The 16,623-nt window shown below is 48.3% G+C and overlaps 1 protein-coding gene across 5 annotated transcripts in view; it reads left to right on the forward strand.

The window, feature by feature from the left end:
- Positions 1 to 16,623, forward strand: part of CUX2 (cut like homeobox 2) — a 317,720-nt gene that overhangs the window by 226,695 nt on the left and 74,402 nt on the right. For all 5 annotated transcript variants that reach the window (XM_031001066.3, XM_055359054.1, XM_055359051.2 and 2 more), the window contains one exon: positions 2,567 to 2,645. In XM_031001066.3, coding sequence (XP_030856926.1) covers positions 2,567 to 2,645 — 79 coding nt within the window. The remainder of the gene's footprint in view (positions 1 to 2,566; positions 2,646 to 16,623) is intronic.

The raw sequence follows: 16,623 nt of genomic DNA on the forward strand, positions 1-16,623 counted from the left end.
CAAGTGGCTTGACGTCCTTGAGCCTCCGTTTTCTAATCTGTATGATGGGGCAGGTGGCAGCAGCCATTCGGTGATTGATGTGTCCGTGGAGACAGACTATCATGAATAGTAAAAGCTTCTGGCACACAGTAAACGTTCGGTGCCATTTGTTTTTATTAGCCCATCAGGGATGCCCCCTCCCCCGCCCCTGCCCCAAGATTCTGAATGAATTGCCCCCTCCTCAGGGCCCACAGGAGCCGCCAGTGTTTGCACCTCCTCCTGTGCATTTGTTTTGTTTGTAAAGATAGGGTCTCATTCTATTGCCCAGGCTGATGTGCAGTGGTTATGCTTCCTACTGGCCATAGCTGTGTCTCCCACTCAATCGCATGTCCCCAGAAACTCACTCTTGTCCATCTAAGCAAGGACAAAAATCTACCCACAGGGCCAGGCGCAGTGGCTCATGCCTGTAATCCCAGCACTGTGGGAGGCCGAGGTGGGCGGATCACTTGAGGTGAGGAGTTCGAGACCAGCCTGGCCAACATGGTGAAACCCCATGTCTACTAAAAATACAAAAAATTAGCCAGGTATGGTGGCAGGCGCCTGTAATCTCAGCTACTCGGGAGGCTGAGGCTGAGGAGAATTGCTTGAACCCAGAAGGCAGAGGTTACAGTGAGCCGAGATCGTGCCACTGCACTCCAGCCTGGGCGACAGAGAAAGACTCTGTCTCTAAATAAATAAATAAATAAAATTTAAATTTAAAAAAGACCTACCTACAGCTCGGTGATTTTCCCTTTGTCTAGCTTCTAGAACTTTTTTTCTGCCCTCCCCCAAGTGACTTCCCCTTCTCAGGGAGATAATTCCTGATGTTCTGTTACCAAACTGGGTCAGCCTCCCCCCAACTTACACACTCCCAAGGCCACCCTGTGCTTTTCTGCCAAGCGTTCAGCACTTGTAATTAATGAGTCATCTGGGGAAGCTGCCTTAATGCCAGTGTCCCCACCGGACTGTAAGTCCCATAAGGGTGGGACACGAGTCTGCCTTATTCATGGCTGGGTTCTCAGCCCACAGTGCTTGGCGCATAGCAGGTGCTCAGGAAACATTTGTTGAGGGAATGAGAGACTGTCATCCATGCTGGAAGGTGAGAGACCAGGGACTTTCTCAGACTAACAATGAGAGAAATTACAGAGATTTTGTAATGGATCTTTTTTTTTTTTTTTTCTAAGATAGGGTCTCACTCTATTGCCCAGGCTGAAGTGCAGTGGTGCAATCATAGCTCATGGCAGCCTCGAAATCCTGGCCTCAAACAATCCTCTTACCTCAGCCTCCTAAGTAGCTGGGACAACAGGCACGAGCCACCCTGCCTGGCTAATTTTTTTATCTTTTGTAGAAACAGGGTCTCACTATGTTGCTCAGGCTGGTTTCGAACTCCTGAGCTCAAACAATCCTCCCGCCTCAGCCTCCCAAAGCACTGGGATTAAAGGCATGAGTCACCACTCCCAGCCTAAAACTAACCTTTTTTAGTCACTTTAATCACCCATACATTTCCACCTCTTTTAAAGAGGGTAATTCTGTTACCCTCCAACATTTGTTGAAGTTGTTTCATATCTTACGAGAGCTTTAACAATTTCTCTTTAATTTTTAGTGGCAAGAAATATTCTCTAGACGTGTCCCACTTTCCTCCTAAAACATGTATCATATTTGAACTTCCAGTCTACCCTTTACTAATAAGAAGAATAACAGGTGTCACCAACACACCGTGTGCCGGGCCCTGTGCTTAGCACTTAGGTGCGGCTCCATTTAATCCCAACAGGCCTAGGAGGTAGGTCCTGTTATTTACCCCGCATTTTACAGATGAAGAAACTGAGAATCAGAGAGGGGCAGTGCAAGGTCACACAGCCTGCACACAGTGAAGCTGGGCTTTCAACCCAGATTTTCTAACTCCAGAGCCCACACTTTTAACCTTCATTTCTCCTTCTTGCCCCTCTCCCATCCCATGTTTGCACAGGTAGAAAATGACTAAGGCCAGGTGCGGTGGTGGCCTGTAATCCCAGCACTTTGGGAGGCCGAGGCAGGGGGATCGCAGGAGGTCGAGACGAGCCTGGGCAACCTGTAGCAAGACCCCATCTCTTAAACGAACAAGAAAAAAAATACGTGGCCAGCCATGGTGGCTCATGCCTGTAATCCCAGAACTTTGGGAGGCCAAGGTGGGCAGATAACCTGAGGTCAGGAGTTTGAGACCACCCTGGCCAATGTGGTCAAACCGTCTCTACCAAAAGTACAAAAAAAATTAGCTGGGCATGGTGGCAGGCACCTGTAGTGGTAGCAGGCACCTGTAATCCCAGCTACTCAGGAGGCTGAGGCAGGAGAATTACTTGAACCCAGGAGGCGGAGGTTACAGTGAGCTGAGATCATTCTATGGCACTCCAGCCTGGGCGACAGAGAAAGACTCTGTCTCAAAAAACAAACAAACAAACAAACAAACAAAAAACCTGCAGATGTTTTCTTGTGGAAAAAAAAAATGATGAAATTTGCTTGCAGACACAGGTGCCATGGTTACACGTGACTCTTTCTCTTGTTGTCTCCAAAGGTGGTGGCCCTTAGTAAGAGAAGTCAGGAGGCGGAGGCTGCTTTTCTGAGTGTTTACAAGCAATTAATTGAAGCACCAGGTAAGAAATGCTTGGGCTCCGTAATTGAATAGTTAACAACAATAAATAGCCATTAGGACTATGACACAGGGACTTTGAGGTGGGATGTGGGGACATGCCTGGGCTCCTGGGTGAGGCCAGGCACTCTGTATAGGGCAGGGGGAGCTGTGGCCAGTCTGGTGTGACATGTCCCCACAGGGCTCCCCCCATCTTCCTTCATCATGTTGTCACATCAGCCAGAAGCCTGCTTTAGGGGGACTCCTGATGAGATGTCCCACCTGGACCTACTTGGGGAGCTGAAATCTTACCCACTAGAGCCCCCATCCCATTAGCACAGAAGACTGAGGGCACCCAGTGCTCTCTGCCTGCAGGTGGCAATAGAGGCAAGACCTCCAGTGCCTCCCCCAGAATGGCACAACCAACCCCAAAAATCTGCTGTTGAGTAAAAGCCAGCCCCAGAAGAGCACATCCTGTAGGATTCCACCTACAGAAAATCTAAAAACAGACAATTAATGTTACTCAGTGGTCAAAAGGGGGAAGCAATCCACATGGCCATCAACAGATGGATGCATAAACAAAATGTGGCCTAGACTTACAAGGGAGTATTACTCCCTTTCCATGAAAAGGCATGGAGGGCCGGGTACAGAGGATCACGCCTGTAATCTCAGCACTTTAGGAGGCCGAGGTGGGCCGATTACCTGAGGTCAGGAGTTCGAGACCAGTCTGGCCAACCCAGCAGTTTTAGTAGAAATCCCATCTCTACTAAAAATACAAAAATTAGCCAGGTGTGGTGGTGGGCACCTGTAATCGCAGCTGCTCGGGAGGCTGAGACAGGAGAATCGCTTGAACCCAGAAGGTGGAGATTGCAGTGAGCTGAGATCATGCCTGCACTCCAGCCTGGATGACAGAGCACGACTGTCCTCTGTCTCAAATAAAAAAGGAATGGAGCTGTGATATGTGCTTCAGTGAAGATGAACCTCGAAAACACAGTGCTGAGTGAAGGAAGCCAGAAACCAAGGCCACGTAGTGTAGGATTCCATTTACATGAAACATCCAGAACAGGCAAGCCGTAGATAGAGTAGATTGTTGGTTGCCTGGGGCTGGGGAGGGCGATTGGAGAGTGACTGCTTAATCGGTATGAGTTTCTTTTTGGGGGATAAAAATATTCTGGAACTAAGTGAACAAGTGGTTGTAGAACATCAAGAATGTACTAAATGCCATTGAATTGTTCACATTAAAATGATAAATTTTCTGTAGTATGAATTTCACCTTAATTGAAAAAAAAAGTCAACCCGTACTATTGGAAATCAAGATAGTGGTTTCAAACACTTGAAGGGGGGCAAGAGTTCCTGGGAGGGGCCTCTGGGTGCTGGGACTGTGGTTTCTCGGTCCTGGTTTGGGTTACAGTTTGAGAACATTTGGTTGTACACAAAGGATCTATACATATGCCAGACATCCATAAAAGCTTCCCCTATTTTATTTTATTTTATTTTATTTTATTTTATTTTATTTTATTTTATTTTTGAGACAGGGTCTTGCTCTGTTGCCCAGGCTGGAGTGCAGTAGCGCGATCTCAGCTCACTGCAACCTCCGCCTCCCGGGTTCAAGCAATTCTCCTGCCTCAGCCTCCCGAGTAGCTGGGATTACAGGCATGCACCACCATTCCCGGCTAACTTTTTGTATTTTTAGTAGAGACAGGGTTGCCCTATGTTGGCCAGCCTGGTCTCAAACTCCTGGCCTCAAGTGATCCGCCCACCTCAGCCTCCCAAAGTGCTAGGATTACAGATGTGAGCCACCGCACCTGGCCAAAACTTTCTCTTATTTTAAATGGCCCATCCCCTGCTACCTTCTCATTTACTGACCCAGAAACAGGAGCCCAAAGAGTTGAAATGATCTGCTTACCAATGGCAGAGCCCGGAGGAGGCCTTGCTGTGCTAACTCTCCCCACACAGACCTCTCCCAGTCCTTTCCCCATCCTTCCACACAGTGGCAGGAATCAGCACTACGGGAGGTGTTTGAGGCTGGGGGCCTGTGAAGAGGAAAATGACATCCCACCCTCAGCTGTCTGACTGCAAAACCCAAGCCACAGAGAACACAAAGTCATTTAGATTAGATGTCAAGGTCATTTCTGGGATCTTTGTATTTGGGGTGGGAAAGTCCACTGTTCCTCTGTCTGGGGCAACTGTAGTGGGTTGGATAGTGTGGCCTCCAAAATTTATGTCTACGTGGAACTTCAAAATATGACCTTATTTGAAAATAAGTCTTTGCAGATGTAATTAGCTAAGGATCTCAAGATGAGATCATCCTGGCTTTAGGGTGAGCCCTAAATCCAATGACTGGTGTTGTAAGAAGTATGGGGCCAGGCACAGTGGCTCAAAGCCTGCAATCCCAGCACTTTGGGAGACAGAGGCAGGAGGATCACTTGAGGTCAGAAGTTCAAGACAAGCCTGGCCAACATGGGGAAACCCCATGTCTACTAAAAATACAAAAATTAGCCAGGCGTGGTAGCCTGTATTCCCAGCTACTCGAGAGGCTGAGGCAGGAGAATCACTTGAACCCAGGAGGCGGAGGTTGCAATGAGCCAAGATCACAACACTGCACTCCAGCCTGGGTGACAGAGCAAGACCCTGTCTCAAAAAAAAAAAAAAAAAAAAAAGAGACGAGGGTACAGAGATAGCCACTGAGGAAAGCCGTGTAAAAACAGAGGCAGGGTGGAAATGATGTAGCTACAAGGCAAGGAGCACCAAAGATTGCCAGCAACCACGAGAAACTGGGAGAGACAAGAAGGATCCTCCCCTAGAGTTTTCAGGAGTACAGCCCTGCCAGTGTCTTGATTTTGGACTTATGGTCCCCAGAACTACAAGACAATAAGTGTCTGTTGTTTTCAGCCCCCAGTTGGTGGTGCTTTTCTACTGCAGCCCTGGGACACTAATCCAGCAATGCTGACGAAGCTTGCCCTCCGACAGCATGTGGGCTGGATGAAGAGGGAGGTCTTCTGGCCTGTTGCTACTCAAAGTGTGGTCTGTGGACCAGAAACATCAGCCTCACCTGCAAGCTGGTTAGAAATGCAGAGTCTCAGCCACAGATGGCGGCTCATGCCTGTAATGCCAGCACTTTGGGAGGCCCAGGTGGGAGGATCACTTGAAGCCAGGAGTTTGAGACCAGCCTAGGCAACATGGAGAAACCCTGTCTCTACAAAAAAAATACAAAAATTGTCCGGGCATGGTGGTGGGCGCCTGTGGTCCTAGCTACTTGGGAAGCTGTGGTGGAAGAATTGCTTGAACCCAGGAGGTGGAGGTTGCAGTGAGCTAAGATTGTGCCACTGCACGCCAGCCTGGGTGACAGAGCAAGACCCTGTCAAAAAAAAAAAAAAAAAAAAGAAAGAAAGGGAGGGAGGAAGGAAGGAATACAGAGTCTCAGGCCCCATCCCCGGCCCACAGAATCAGCTTCTGCATTTTATCAAGCTCCCCTGTGATCTTGGAGCATGGGAAAGTTGGAGCGCACAGGCCTGATATAGAAGTTGCCTTTCTTCTGTGCTCTGCGTTTCACATGCCCCATGGGAGCAGGTCCAAGCAACTCGCTTCTCTGTGGCACAGAGAGGTTGAGCCCGATGCCCAAGGTCTCACAGGCAGGGAGAGATGTGACTCGGGTCTCATCATGTATAACAAATATTTCCAGACTCTGCTCCGTGTGACAAGCTGGCTGCACGTGGAAGGCTGAGTTAGTTTCCTACGGCTGTTGTAATAAATTACCATGGATGCCTTAAAACAACAGAGATTCATTCTGTCCCTGTTCTGAAGGCCACAGGCCCAAGATCAAGGTGTCAACAGGGCTGTACTTTCTCTGAAGGCTCAGGGGAGGATCCTTCCTGCTTCTTCCAGCTTCTGGTGGCTCCAGGTGTCCCTTGGCTTATGGCTATATCACTCCAATGTCTCCTCTGTATCTTTGTCTCAATCTCCCTCTCCTTTCTCTCTCTCTCTCCTTTTAAAAAAATATATATGAGGTCTTGCTTAACAAAGCCCAGGCTGGAGTGCAGTGGTGTGACCATAGCTCACTGCAACCTCAGACTTCTGGGCTCAAACAATCTTCCTGCCTCAGCCTCCCAAGCCCAGCTAATTTTTTAAATTTATTTTTTGTAGTCCCAAAGTCTCACTATGTTACCCAGACTGGTCTCAAACTCCTGGCCTCAAGTGATCCTCCCACCTCTGCCTCCTGAATAGCTGGGATTACAGGTGTAAGCCACTGTGCCCAACCTCCTTTCTCTTATAATGACACTTGTCATTAGATTTTGGGGCCACCTGGATAATCCAGGTTGATTTCATCTCAAGATCCTTAATTATATCGGCAAAGACACTTTGGTTTTTGGTTGGGTTTTTTTTGTTTTGTTTTTTTGTTTTTTTTTTTTTAAGAGACAGGGTCTTGCTCTGTTTCCCAGGTTGGAGTACAGTGGTGCAATCTTGGCTTACTGCAGCCTTGACCTCCTGAGCTCAAGTGATCCTCCCACCTCAGCCTCCCGAATGGCTGGGTCTGCAGGTGCAGCCACCATGCCCAGCTCAAAGACACTTTGAATAAAGTCACATTCACAGGTTCCAGGCGTTAGGACACAGAGGTATCCTTCTGGGGTGGACGTTCGGCCAGTACACATGTGCCTGCTGCCTGGTCCCATGCTCCACCCCATCCCGCGCTCACAGGAACAGTCCAGCCACGTGGGTTTTCCCAGTGATGAGAGTGGAAGGAATGGCAAGAGCTGATGGCACAGCTGTAGGCTGTGGTCCCTGCGAGGACATGGCGCTATGGCACGAGGCCGAGACAGCCCATTTGTCTGCAGCTGGGGTCATTATCACCCTCACTGCCGGCCATAACGTATTCATGGCCAAGAGGCCCAGTGGCACCATTCCTTGCCGCCTTTTTGCTTATAATGTCTCCGCTCTCATCAGTGATATCTAGAAAAAGACACCCTCTTATTTCCCACCCTTTTTGATCCTTTGGGTCCCACCGTGTCAGCGACAAATGACACTGGAGGATGACCCTGTACAGACCCCAGAGATGCCTCCCAGGGGTCCCCAGGCAGCGCTCTCCCATGGCACCCCGTAGTACCTCAGTTGTAACACGAGGGGGCAGCGCTGAGATATGCGTGTGCTTTCAGGCTCAAAGACCCAGATTCGAATCCTGTTTGTGTCACTTACTGCGTGACTGTAGAGGAATTAATTCACCTTCCTGAGCTGCAGTCTCCTCTTCTATAAATTGAGAATAATATTAGAACCTGCCTCGTGCTGTTATTTGGAGGCATCAAGGTTCACAGTATACAGCAGGTGCTCACTAAGTGTTAACTATTCTCCTTATCATATATGTGTCCAGCTTTCCTAGGAGATGTGAAATGCACCAGGCCTCGGACTAAATCATACTAAATTCGTATACCCAGAACCTGGTACACAGTAGGCACCTAATAATTGTTGAATATTAGAAATAAGACTCAGCAGCAAAAACGGAAGGAAAGGTTATTGGAGCAAAAAGATACTTCATCAGTGAGACCCCCCTTCCATGCACATCTTGTTTACTCAGATAGCATTTATTGAGTGCCTACTGTGTGCCCGGCACTTGCTGGACACTGGGAACACAGCTGTGACCCTACAAACACAGACATGGGCCCAGCCCTCAGAAGCTTACCTTTGAGTGGCAGAAGTGACCAGATCATCGGTCACATAGCCTGTCATCACAGTCACAGGGGGACACCAGCATGTCTAGTGCTTGGGGGTACAGACAGGCAGGAAGACAAAGGGAAACAGAAGGGTCTTACGGCCCCCCACTTGGAAACGAGCCCTCATTTTGGGGGGTGTTCTTATGGGACCCTCATCTTTCTGGAGAGAAGACTGTTAAAACAGTCACAGGCCAGGGGCCACTCGAGGTCCCAAGATTGCTATGGAATCTTCTGGAAGGTCCATGTACCCTCTCTCCTCTTTCCCCAAAGCCCGGGAGCAGGAAGGTCATTCCAAGCCCGGTGCTGACTCCAGGAGTCTGATTTCCCAACTGTCCTCCCCAGAAATGCAGGGGAGGGAGAGCTGTCCCCAGCTGTCACCGACTTAGAGAACGAGGAGCCTTAACTGATGGAGACGTACCATACGAACAGCCCCTTTAGGGCCTCTAATTCATTTTCGAGACATTTAAGCATAACAAAATGTTTTAATGATTTCTTAGGGGAATTAGGAAGACATATTTTTGTTCTCATTAAATTTTATCCTCAGACACAAGAACCAAATGTCAAATGTGTGTTGGGCGCTTCCAGCTTCCCCGCTCACTGCCGGCCCCCCAGCTCCAACCCCCTCCATAAAAATAACACTCCTGGAAAATTCGCTGGGACGCGCACACTCCTGTTTTTATATTTCTTGACAGGCAAATTATTTGTCGAAATACTCCTCCCCGCCACCCGAAGCCACACAAGTCCTGATTCAACATTTTTGTTTTGAGTGACTGCTGCCAACACAGATCTTTGGCAGAGAATACGACAGAGCCTGATGGCTCAGCAAGTATTTTGATAAGTGTGCAGCCTGGATGTCTGTAATTACGAAAGAAAACCGTAAATCTTTTGGATATTGTTCACACAGATGTGGCGTGAAGTGAGAAAAAAAAAGCAGTAAAACGTGTTAAAAGCATAATTAATGTCATTGTTGTGGGTGATGATGTGATTTAAACCTCTCTGACTTCTGTATTGGTGATGGCTGATTCCTTTATCGCACTCGTAGAGTCACTAGGTACGGACCCAAGCTTCAGAAGGCTAACTTGTTAACTGGGTGATTAGTTAAAAGGAAAAAAAAAAAAAAACAAACAAGGAACGAGGAAATGAGAGGGCAGGCAGATGAACATTGCTGAGGAGATAAGAGACAGGTGAGTGCCCCAAAATGTTGTTTTCTACTGTGCTTTGGTTTTTACAAATCTGATGCAGATTTGCAATTCCTGGCAGACATTTCTCACCTTGCTCCTTCTCTTGGCGGGGAGGCTGATCAGGAAGGTGCTCAGTGCCCAGGCTATAGAGGTTGACACACCTGGGTGGAACTCTCAGTTTGGTGTTTTGTGCTGTGTGACCTTGGCCAGGGGCTTTAACCTCTCTGAGCTCTGGTTTCTGTGTCTTTAGAAGAGGGATAGTAATAGAACCTACTCAGGGGTGGACGTGAGGATTCGCTACGCTGTACATGAAAGCATTCCGCAGGGCTGAGTAATCAGCAGCCCATTGACATCAGGGTATAACAGTTATAGGAGTGACAAGCGTCTGCTATTGATTCTACGAGGTTCGGTCTGTTGTCAGGGACATTGGATAAGCAGTGGTGCAGGCAACAGGGTTCCTGAGCCTATAGAATAGGAAAATGCTCTACAACGTTTAAAATTTTTAAATTTGTCTCCTCGATTATAAAAGTAGCATATGCATGCTGTCAACTTCAGAAAATAGAGAGAAACAGAAAGAGGGAAAACGACCAGCTAGAAAAGCATTTTGTTGTTTTTCTTTTCCGTGATTTTTCCCTGTGTACTTTTTCAAAACAGTTGCTGATTCTACATGTACCGTTTTGAATTGTTTCCTTTATCTGACATGAAGCACTCATATTTCCCTGTGTGATTACAGATCCCAAGTAACTTTGATTCATTGTACAACCCTAACAATCACTTGTATAGCTGTATTGTAATTTACCTAACCCCTCTCCAACTCTGGGCAGTTAGGGTGCTTGGGAATGCATCCCCTATTGGTACTGTGCTGTACCAAGAAGAAAATTTGGGAAGGAAAAGTACATTGTAGCCTTGTATTGACCACAAACCCCAGGATCAGTGACCAGAATAAGAATGTTTTTCTCCTTGCTGATTTTATATTGCAGTCCTTTACTTACTAGTTCACTAAATATCTTTTCATATGTTATAAAGCATTCATATTTATACTTTTAGAAATCTCTGGTTTATGTCTCCTTAGCCCAGAGAGTGGATTTTTTCTCCCAGAGAGTAGATTATTTTCTTATTGATTTGTAGACACTCTTTGTATATGGGGGATATTAACCTTTGTCCAGGTATACATGTTTCATATATTCTCCCCTGGTTTGCCTTTTGTTTCTCAACTTAGTGTGTAGTGTCTCTTGTCTATTGTATGTAGCAGGCATTCAAAAAAATGTTTGCAGAAAGCAAGAAATCTTAGCAAATCTTTGCTTTGTAGCTTCTGAATATCAGGTCCTGTTTTTAAAAATCTTTCTCGCCTCAAGGGTATAAGGAGTTTTTTTGAGTACTTTTGTGATCTTAATTTTTAAACATTTACATTTGAACCAGCTGAAATATAATAGATATTGATAGAAGTAGCAGGGGAGGTGAAGCATTTAGCTTTGTTTTTGTCCCAAATAACTCGTTTCAGTGCCATCTAGTGGATAAGCCACCTGCACAGCTACAGGAAATAGAGATTTTCTACAATTAGAAAGTGTTGTCTGTGCTAACCTTCCCTCCTTCCCTCCTCCTCTCCCTCCTCCATGCCCACGCTTCTGCTCAGTTAGTCCCATAATGGTCAGTGGAACACTGAAGGTTAGCATAAAACAGTATTTCACCCGTTAAAAAAGGAAAAACTTAACAATGTCAATTTTCCTGAAGATGACAGTTAACTTTATTATTATTATTATTATTTTCTGAGATGTAGTCTCACTCTGTCACCCAGGCTGGAGTGCAGTGGTGCAATCTCAGCTCACTGCAACCTCTGCCTCTAGGGTTCAAGCAATTCTCATGCCTCAGCCTCCCGAGTAGCTGGGATTACAGGCACATGCCACTACACCCAGCTAATTTTGTATTTTTAGTAGAGACAAGGTTTCACCATGTTGGTCAGGCTGGTCTCGAACTCCCGACTTCAGGTGATCCACCTGCCTCGGCCTCCCAAAGTGTTGGGATTACAGATGTGAGCCACCACACCCAGGTGACAGTTAACTTTAGAAGGCAGTGTCGCACCATTTCCTGCCACACCTCTGCCCATGCCGTTTCCTCTGCCAGGAGCACCCTTTCCCCATGACCCCCTGGCTAAACTTTGCTCCTCCCAGCAGCTCAGGGTTGGAGAGCGGACTGAACGAAAGCATCCAGCCGGGTGCTGCTGCCTGGGAGGTGTTCAGTAAAGGCCAGTCCCTTTCAGAAGGGAGGACAGGCATTCGAGCCGTGGCGTCTCATTAGCTTATGCTCTGAGTGCTTGCTATGTGCCTAGCCCTGTGGGAACTCAAGCTCAAGTCCAGGCCTGCCCTTGGAGACTCTCGGGTTCAGCAAGGACAACATGACCCAAAGACAGACAACCAGAATACACAACAGAAAGCAGGCTTCAAGGAAGGATGGCTGGCAGAGGCCTCAGAGAGGGAGGCCTTTGGACCTGGTTTTAAAGGTTGAAGTGCCACCATGTGGAGGTCATTTCTGGGGTACTTTCTGTGTGTCAGGCAGTGTGTTCAGCCCTTACAGATACAAATTCACTGATTCCACACACACCCGTACCCTGGGAGGTAGGTTCCATCATCCTTCCTCACTGGGAAGCTGAAGAAGTACAGGCTCAGAGAATTCAAGCCACTTGCCCAAGGTCACACAGCAGAGAAGTGATGGAGCCTGAATCTAGACCCGCCCCGACCCAGCTCCTACCCACTACCCCAGTTGCAAGAGGAATTTAAAAATCCAAGGAGCTTGGACAAAACCACTGGAGATTTGAGCTCTAAAAAGAGTGAAAAACAGTTAAAGGGTCTTTGCTGCCAGTAGATTGAAAAGTTCCAGGCTGGAAGGATGAAGCCTTTGCTGAAATGCAGATGTGTGCTCGAGGAAGAACAAGTGGAACTTTCATTCTGGGGAGACAGTCACACAGCTCCCAACCTGGCAGGTGGAAGAAGAAGGAGCAAGACTCCAGGTTGAAGAACCTCCCTGCAGAGCCAGGCCAATCCTGTGCTGCCATTTTGCTTCCCACATCACACTTGACTTCTCCGAGCCTCAGTTTCCCCAATGTAAAATGTGGATAATGACCTCCCCTCATTATAAGGGCCATTGGATGGGTTCAGTGAGCAACAGAGAACACTAAACATGGTGCCCAGCAGTCATTGCCCCATGCAATTCATTCAGTAAATATTGAGTGCCTACTGTTTGCCAGGCACTCTGTCAGCAACAGGGGCACAATGTTGAGCAAAACAGACACCACCCCTGCCCTCCTGGAACTTTCTGTACAGCTCAGTATATAAGAACTTGATTTTTTGTTGTTGTTTTTGGGGGTTTTTTTGTTGGGTGTTTTTTGTTTTTTGTATTTTTAGTAGAGACGGGATTTCACCATAGGCCAGGCTGGCCTTGAACTGCTGACCTCAGATGATCTACCCGCCTCAGCCTCCCGAAGTGCTGAGATTACAGACATGAGCTACCGCGCCTGGCCAAGAACTTTATTTTTATTGTAAGACATGTGGGTTTGAGTCCTGGCTGTGCTATTCCCTGGCTGGGTGGCCTTGAGTAACTGGCTCAACCAACCTCTCTGAGCAGCTGTTTCCTCCTTTGGAAAGCAGACTTACCTCCCAGTGCCACTGGGAGGGCTGAGTAAGGTGAGGAGTGTAAAGTCCTTAGCTGGGTGTCTGGCACATAGTAAATGCTAAGTAAACAGTGGCTGCTGCTGTTGGTGCTGGTGGTGGTGGTATTATTATTACCATCAGCACCCAGTGCCAAGAAAGAAGACCCTCATTCCCAGCCCTCTGTCCCCTGTCCAAGCCAGGAGGAACCCCCCGCCAGCCCCACTGCCAACTGCCCCAAGAAAGGAGTGGGTAGACACATGGCTCACAGCTGCATATAAAGGCTTGGCACCCCATCTGCTATTGAAAAGTTTAGATTAAAGGATCAAAGTTAGTCTCGCTGCCACCATCAATAGCCTGAGCCTCCCACCCCCGCAGGCGCCCGGAGCCTGGGCCCAGATGGGAGAAGGCTTCTGTCTCGAAGATATTTTGGAGGGGTGCACGCATACTTCTGCATAAATGTGTTTCTAAACAGCCTCTCGGACAGCCTTTCCGGCTCCGTGTTTCCTAAAAAAGTTCCAAATGCCACTTTCTTTCAGATGGACATAGTGGGAGGATAGAGACAGCTTTTCCTAGATTCCCCAACCCCCCCATGATTTAAAAAAAAAAAAAAACAAAAAAAAAAAACCCCACCAATAGCATCAGCTAGTGGTGAAAGATGGAATAGGCAAAGTTGTACCCACCTCCCTGACAGTGCCTTTAGAAAGCCTGGTGTGGTCTTCAGATATTATCAGTCCTTTGACTGTGTTCTCTATGGGTTTGGATCCCATGTAACCAAATGAATTAGCCATTTTACTAAGTAGTTTGTGCCCCAGAGCAGGTTGATGTGTGTCGGACAAAGGCGGGTACACTTCCTCACGGTGTCCCCCATCCCTGCACGCCCATCAGGACCTGCCATCTCTGATGGCTCATAGTGGATCCAAGTCTGCCACTCATCAGCTCATCAGAAGGGTCTGTTGTATTTAAACACTTCAGATTTGGGGTCTGTACATCCAGGTTGGATCTAAGGCTGTTTGATCATCGTGGCCACCGCCCTGGTCTGTCTATTGACCATCTGTGTATTGTGGGAGTGAGTAGGGAAATGAAGTCCCGCTCACACCCCTGCGTGGTGCTGGCAGCTCTGGGCAGCCGCATGTGTCGGCTGGAAGGCTTCCGGGAGAAGTGCTGAGCCCAACAGAAACCTGCATCGCTGGCTCCAGGCAAGGAGTTGCACGGATGCCCTGTCACTTCTCCTGACACTAGGATACCAGGCTTGCCAGATGCTGGAGTGGGGGCATGATTTTAGAGGTCGGGGGCTTGGCAGCACCTAGTATTTCCCCAAGTGCGGAGTCCACATGATATTGGAGACAGCCTGGGTGTACCCGGACCCAAGACTGAAACTTTGAACACATTGCAGGATGTGCGGGTGCCACCTTTCTGCTCCCCTCTGAGTAAAGTCTCAGCCAGGTACTGGAGCATCTTCAACACCTCCACGCCACCAGCTCTCCCCTTTGAACCTAAGGAGAGGCAGCCCAGGCTCAAGGTCTTGGGCAGGCCACAGGGTCTAATGAAAATTCAGATTCAGTAACATCCATTTTCTGTTTTGTTTTGTTTTTTTCCTTGCCTTTATTTTTATGGTTGAAGCACCTTCTACTTATGATACAAGATCCCGATTTTCTATTTATGAAAGTGAGATAAAATATTACTTTAAAATATATATATTTTTAAAAAGTGAGTCAGCCCAGGCACACTAGCTCATGCCTGTAATCAAAGCACTTTGGAAGGCTGAGGCGGGAGGATTGCTTGAGTCCAGGAGTTTGAGACCAGCCTGGGCAACACAGCAAGACTCTATCTCTACAAAAAATTTTAAAAATAGCTGGGCATGGTAACATGTGCCTGTAGTCCTAGCTACTTGGGGAGGCTGAGGTGGGAGGATCACATGAGCCCAAGGGGTCGAGGCTGCAGTGAGCTGCCAGGATCGCACCACTGTACTCCAGCCTGGATGACAGTGTGAAAATGCTGTCTCAAAATAAAAATAAATAAAAAGTGAGTCACATAGGGCAGATGTCAAGTTAATCATCTTTCGGGGGCATATGGACACAGCAGAAGTTATAAAGGGAATACACCAGAGTCTGGCATTTGGGTTGCATTGGCTTGGTGGAAAGGCGTGGGTTCAAATCCACCTCTGACTTTTTCTTGCCTAGTGACCTTGAGCAAGTGGGTTCCCTCGGCTAGGCCTCGGTGTTCTCATCTGGAAAAGGGGGGTGATAGTGATAGCTCACGTAGTTGTTTCCTTTTTGTTTGTTTTGTTTTGTTTTGTTTTGTTTTGAGACGGAGTCTCACTCTGTTGCCCAGGCTGGAGTGCAGTGGCACCATCTCGGCTCACTGCAACCTCCTGGGTTCAGGCGATTCTTCTGCCTCAGCCTCCCGAGTAGCTGGGACTACAGGCGCGAGCCACCATGCCCGGCTAATTTTTGTATTTTTAGTAGAGACGGGGTGTCACCATATTGGCTAGGCTAGTCTCGAACTCCTAGACCTCGTGATCCGCCCGCCTTGGCCTCCCAAAGTGCTGGGATTACAGGCGTGAGCCACCGCACCCTGCCAGTTGTTTCCATAATTTAAGTGAGATATAGAGATATGCAAAGTGCTGGCACTTGTTGGAGGTGCGGTCAAGAAATTCCAGTTCCTCTGAGCTCTTGGCTCAGGTTATCAGGTGGGGGTCTCATCTGCCCCCTGCCCTACCCAACCTTGTGGATGTGGGGGCCCCGTCTGCCCCAGGATGAATGGTTGCTGGAGTTTGAGGGATGAAGCCCAGAAACTCACATTTGGAGGCCGCAGCCCACTCTGAACCCAGCTGCCACCCTCGGCCATAGCACCCCGCCCTCCCAGCCTGCGCAGGGAGGGGAAAGGAGATTGGCACTGGGCGTCCCCTGGGCCAGCCCCACATCCCCATCTGTGAAATGGGTTGGTCGTTATGAAGATGGAGCAAAGTTGTATTTCTGGGACGGTAACCCCAGGGGGGGTTAGTAGGACGGTCAGCTGCCATTTCCTTATCTGATGCAAGCCGTTTCTCCTGGTATTTCCTGTGTCTAGAATACTCCCCCGCGACCCCCCTGCTAGCTGCCTCATTAGGGCTCCGCGGAGACACCACTCCCCTGACCAGGCTGCCCATTTAGCGCCACCCAGCCCACCCTCTCCCCCAGCCCTGCTTCATTTTGCTTCTGAGCCCATCTCACTCCAGTTGCCTCACCCATCCTTTGTCCATCATTCCCTCTAGAGTGTCAGCCCCAGGAGGGCAGGAATTTTCTATCATTTCCTGCTGGACCTCCACGGCCCAGAGCTTTCCCTGACACACAGCAGGCACTCGGGAAATATTTGGCAACTGAAGAAATGCTGTCAACACGTAGTGGACTGGTGGATAAATGATGACTGCATTAGGGACTCTTAGTCACCTGTCAACGGCTGTAACAAATACCATGAGCTTAGAGGCTTAAAACAAC

The sequence above is a fragment of the Gorilla gorilla genome, chromosome 10 (assembly GCF_029281585.2).
Source record: "Gorilla gorilla gorilla isolate KB3781 chromosome 10, NHGRI_mGorGor1-v2.1_pri, whole genome shotgun sequence".
NCBI lineage: Eukaryota > Metazoa > Chordata > Mammalia > Primates > Hominidae > Gorilla > Gorilla gorilla.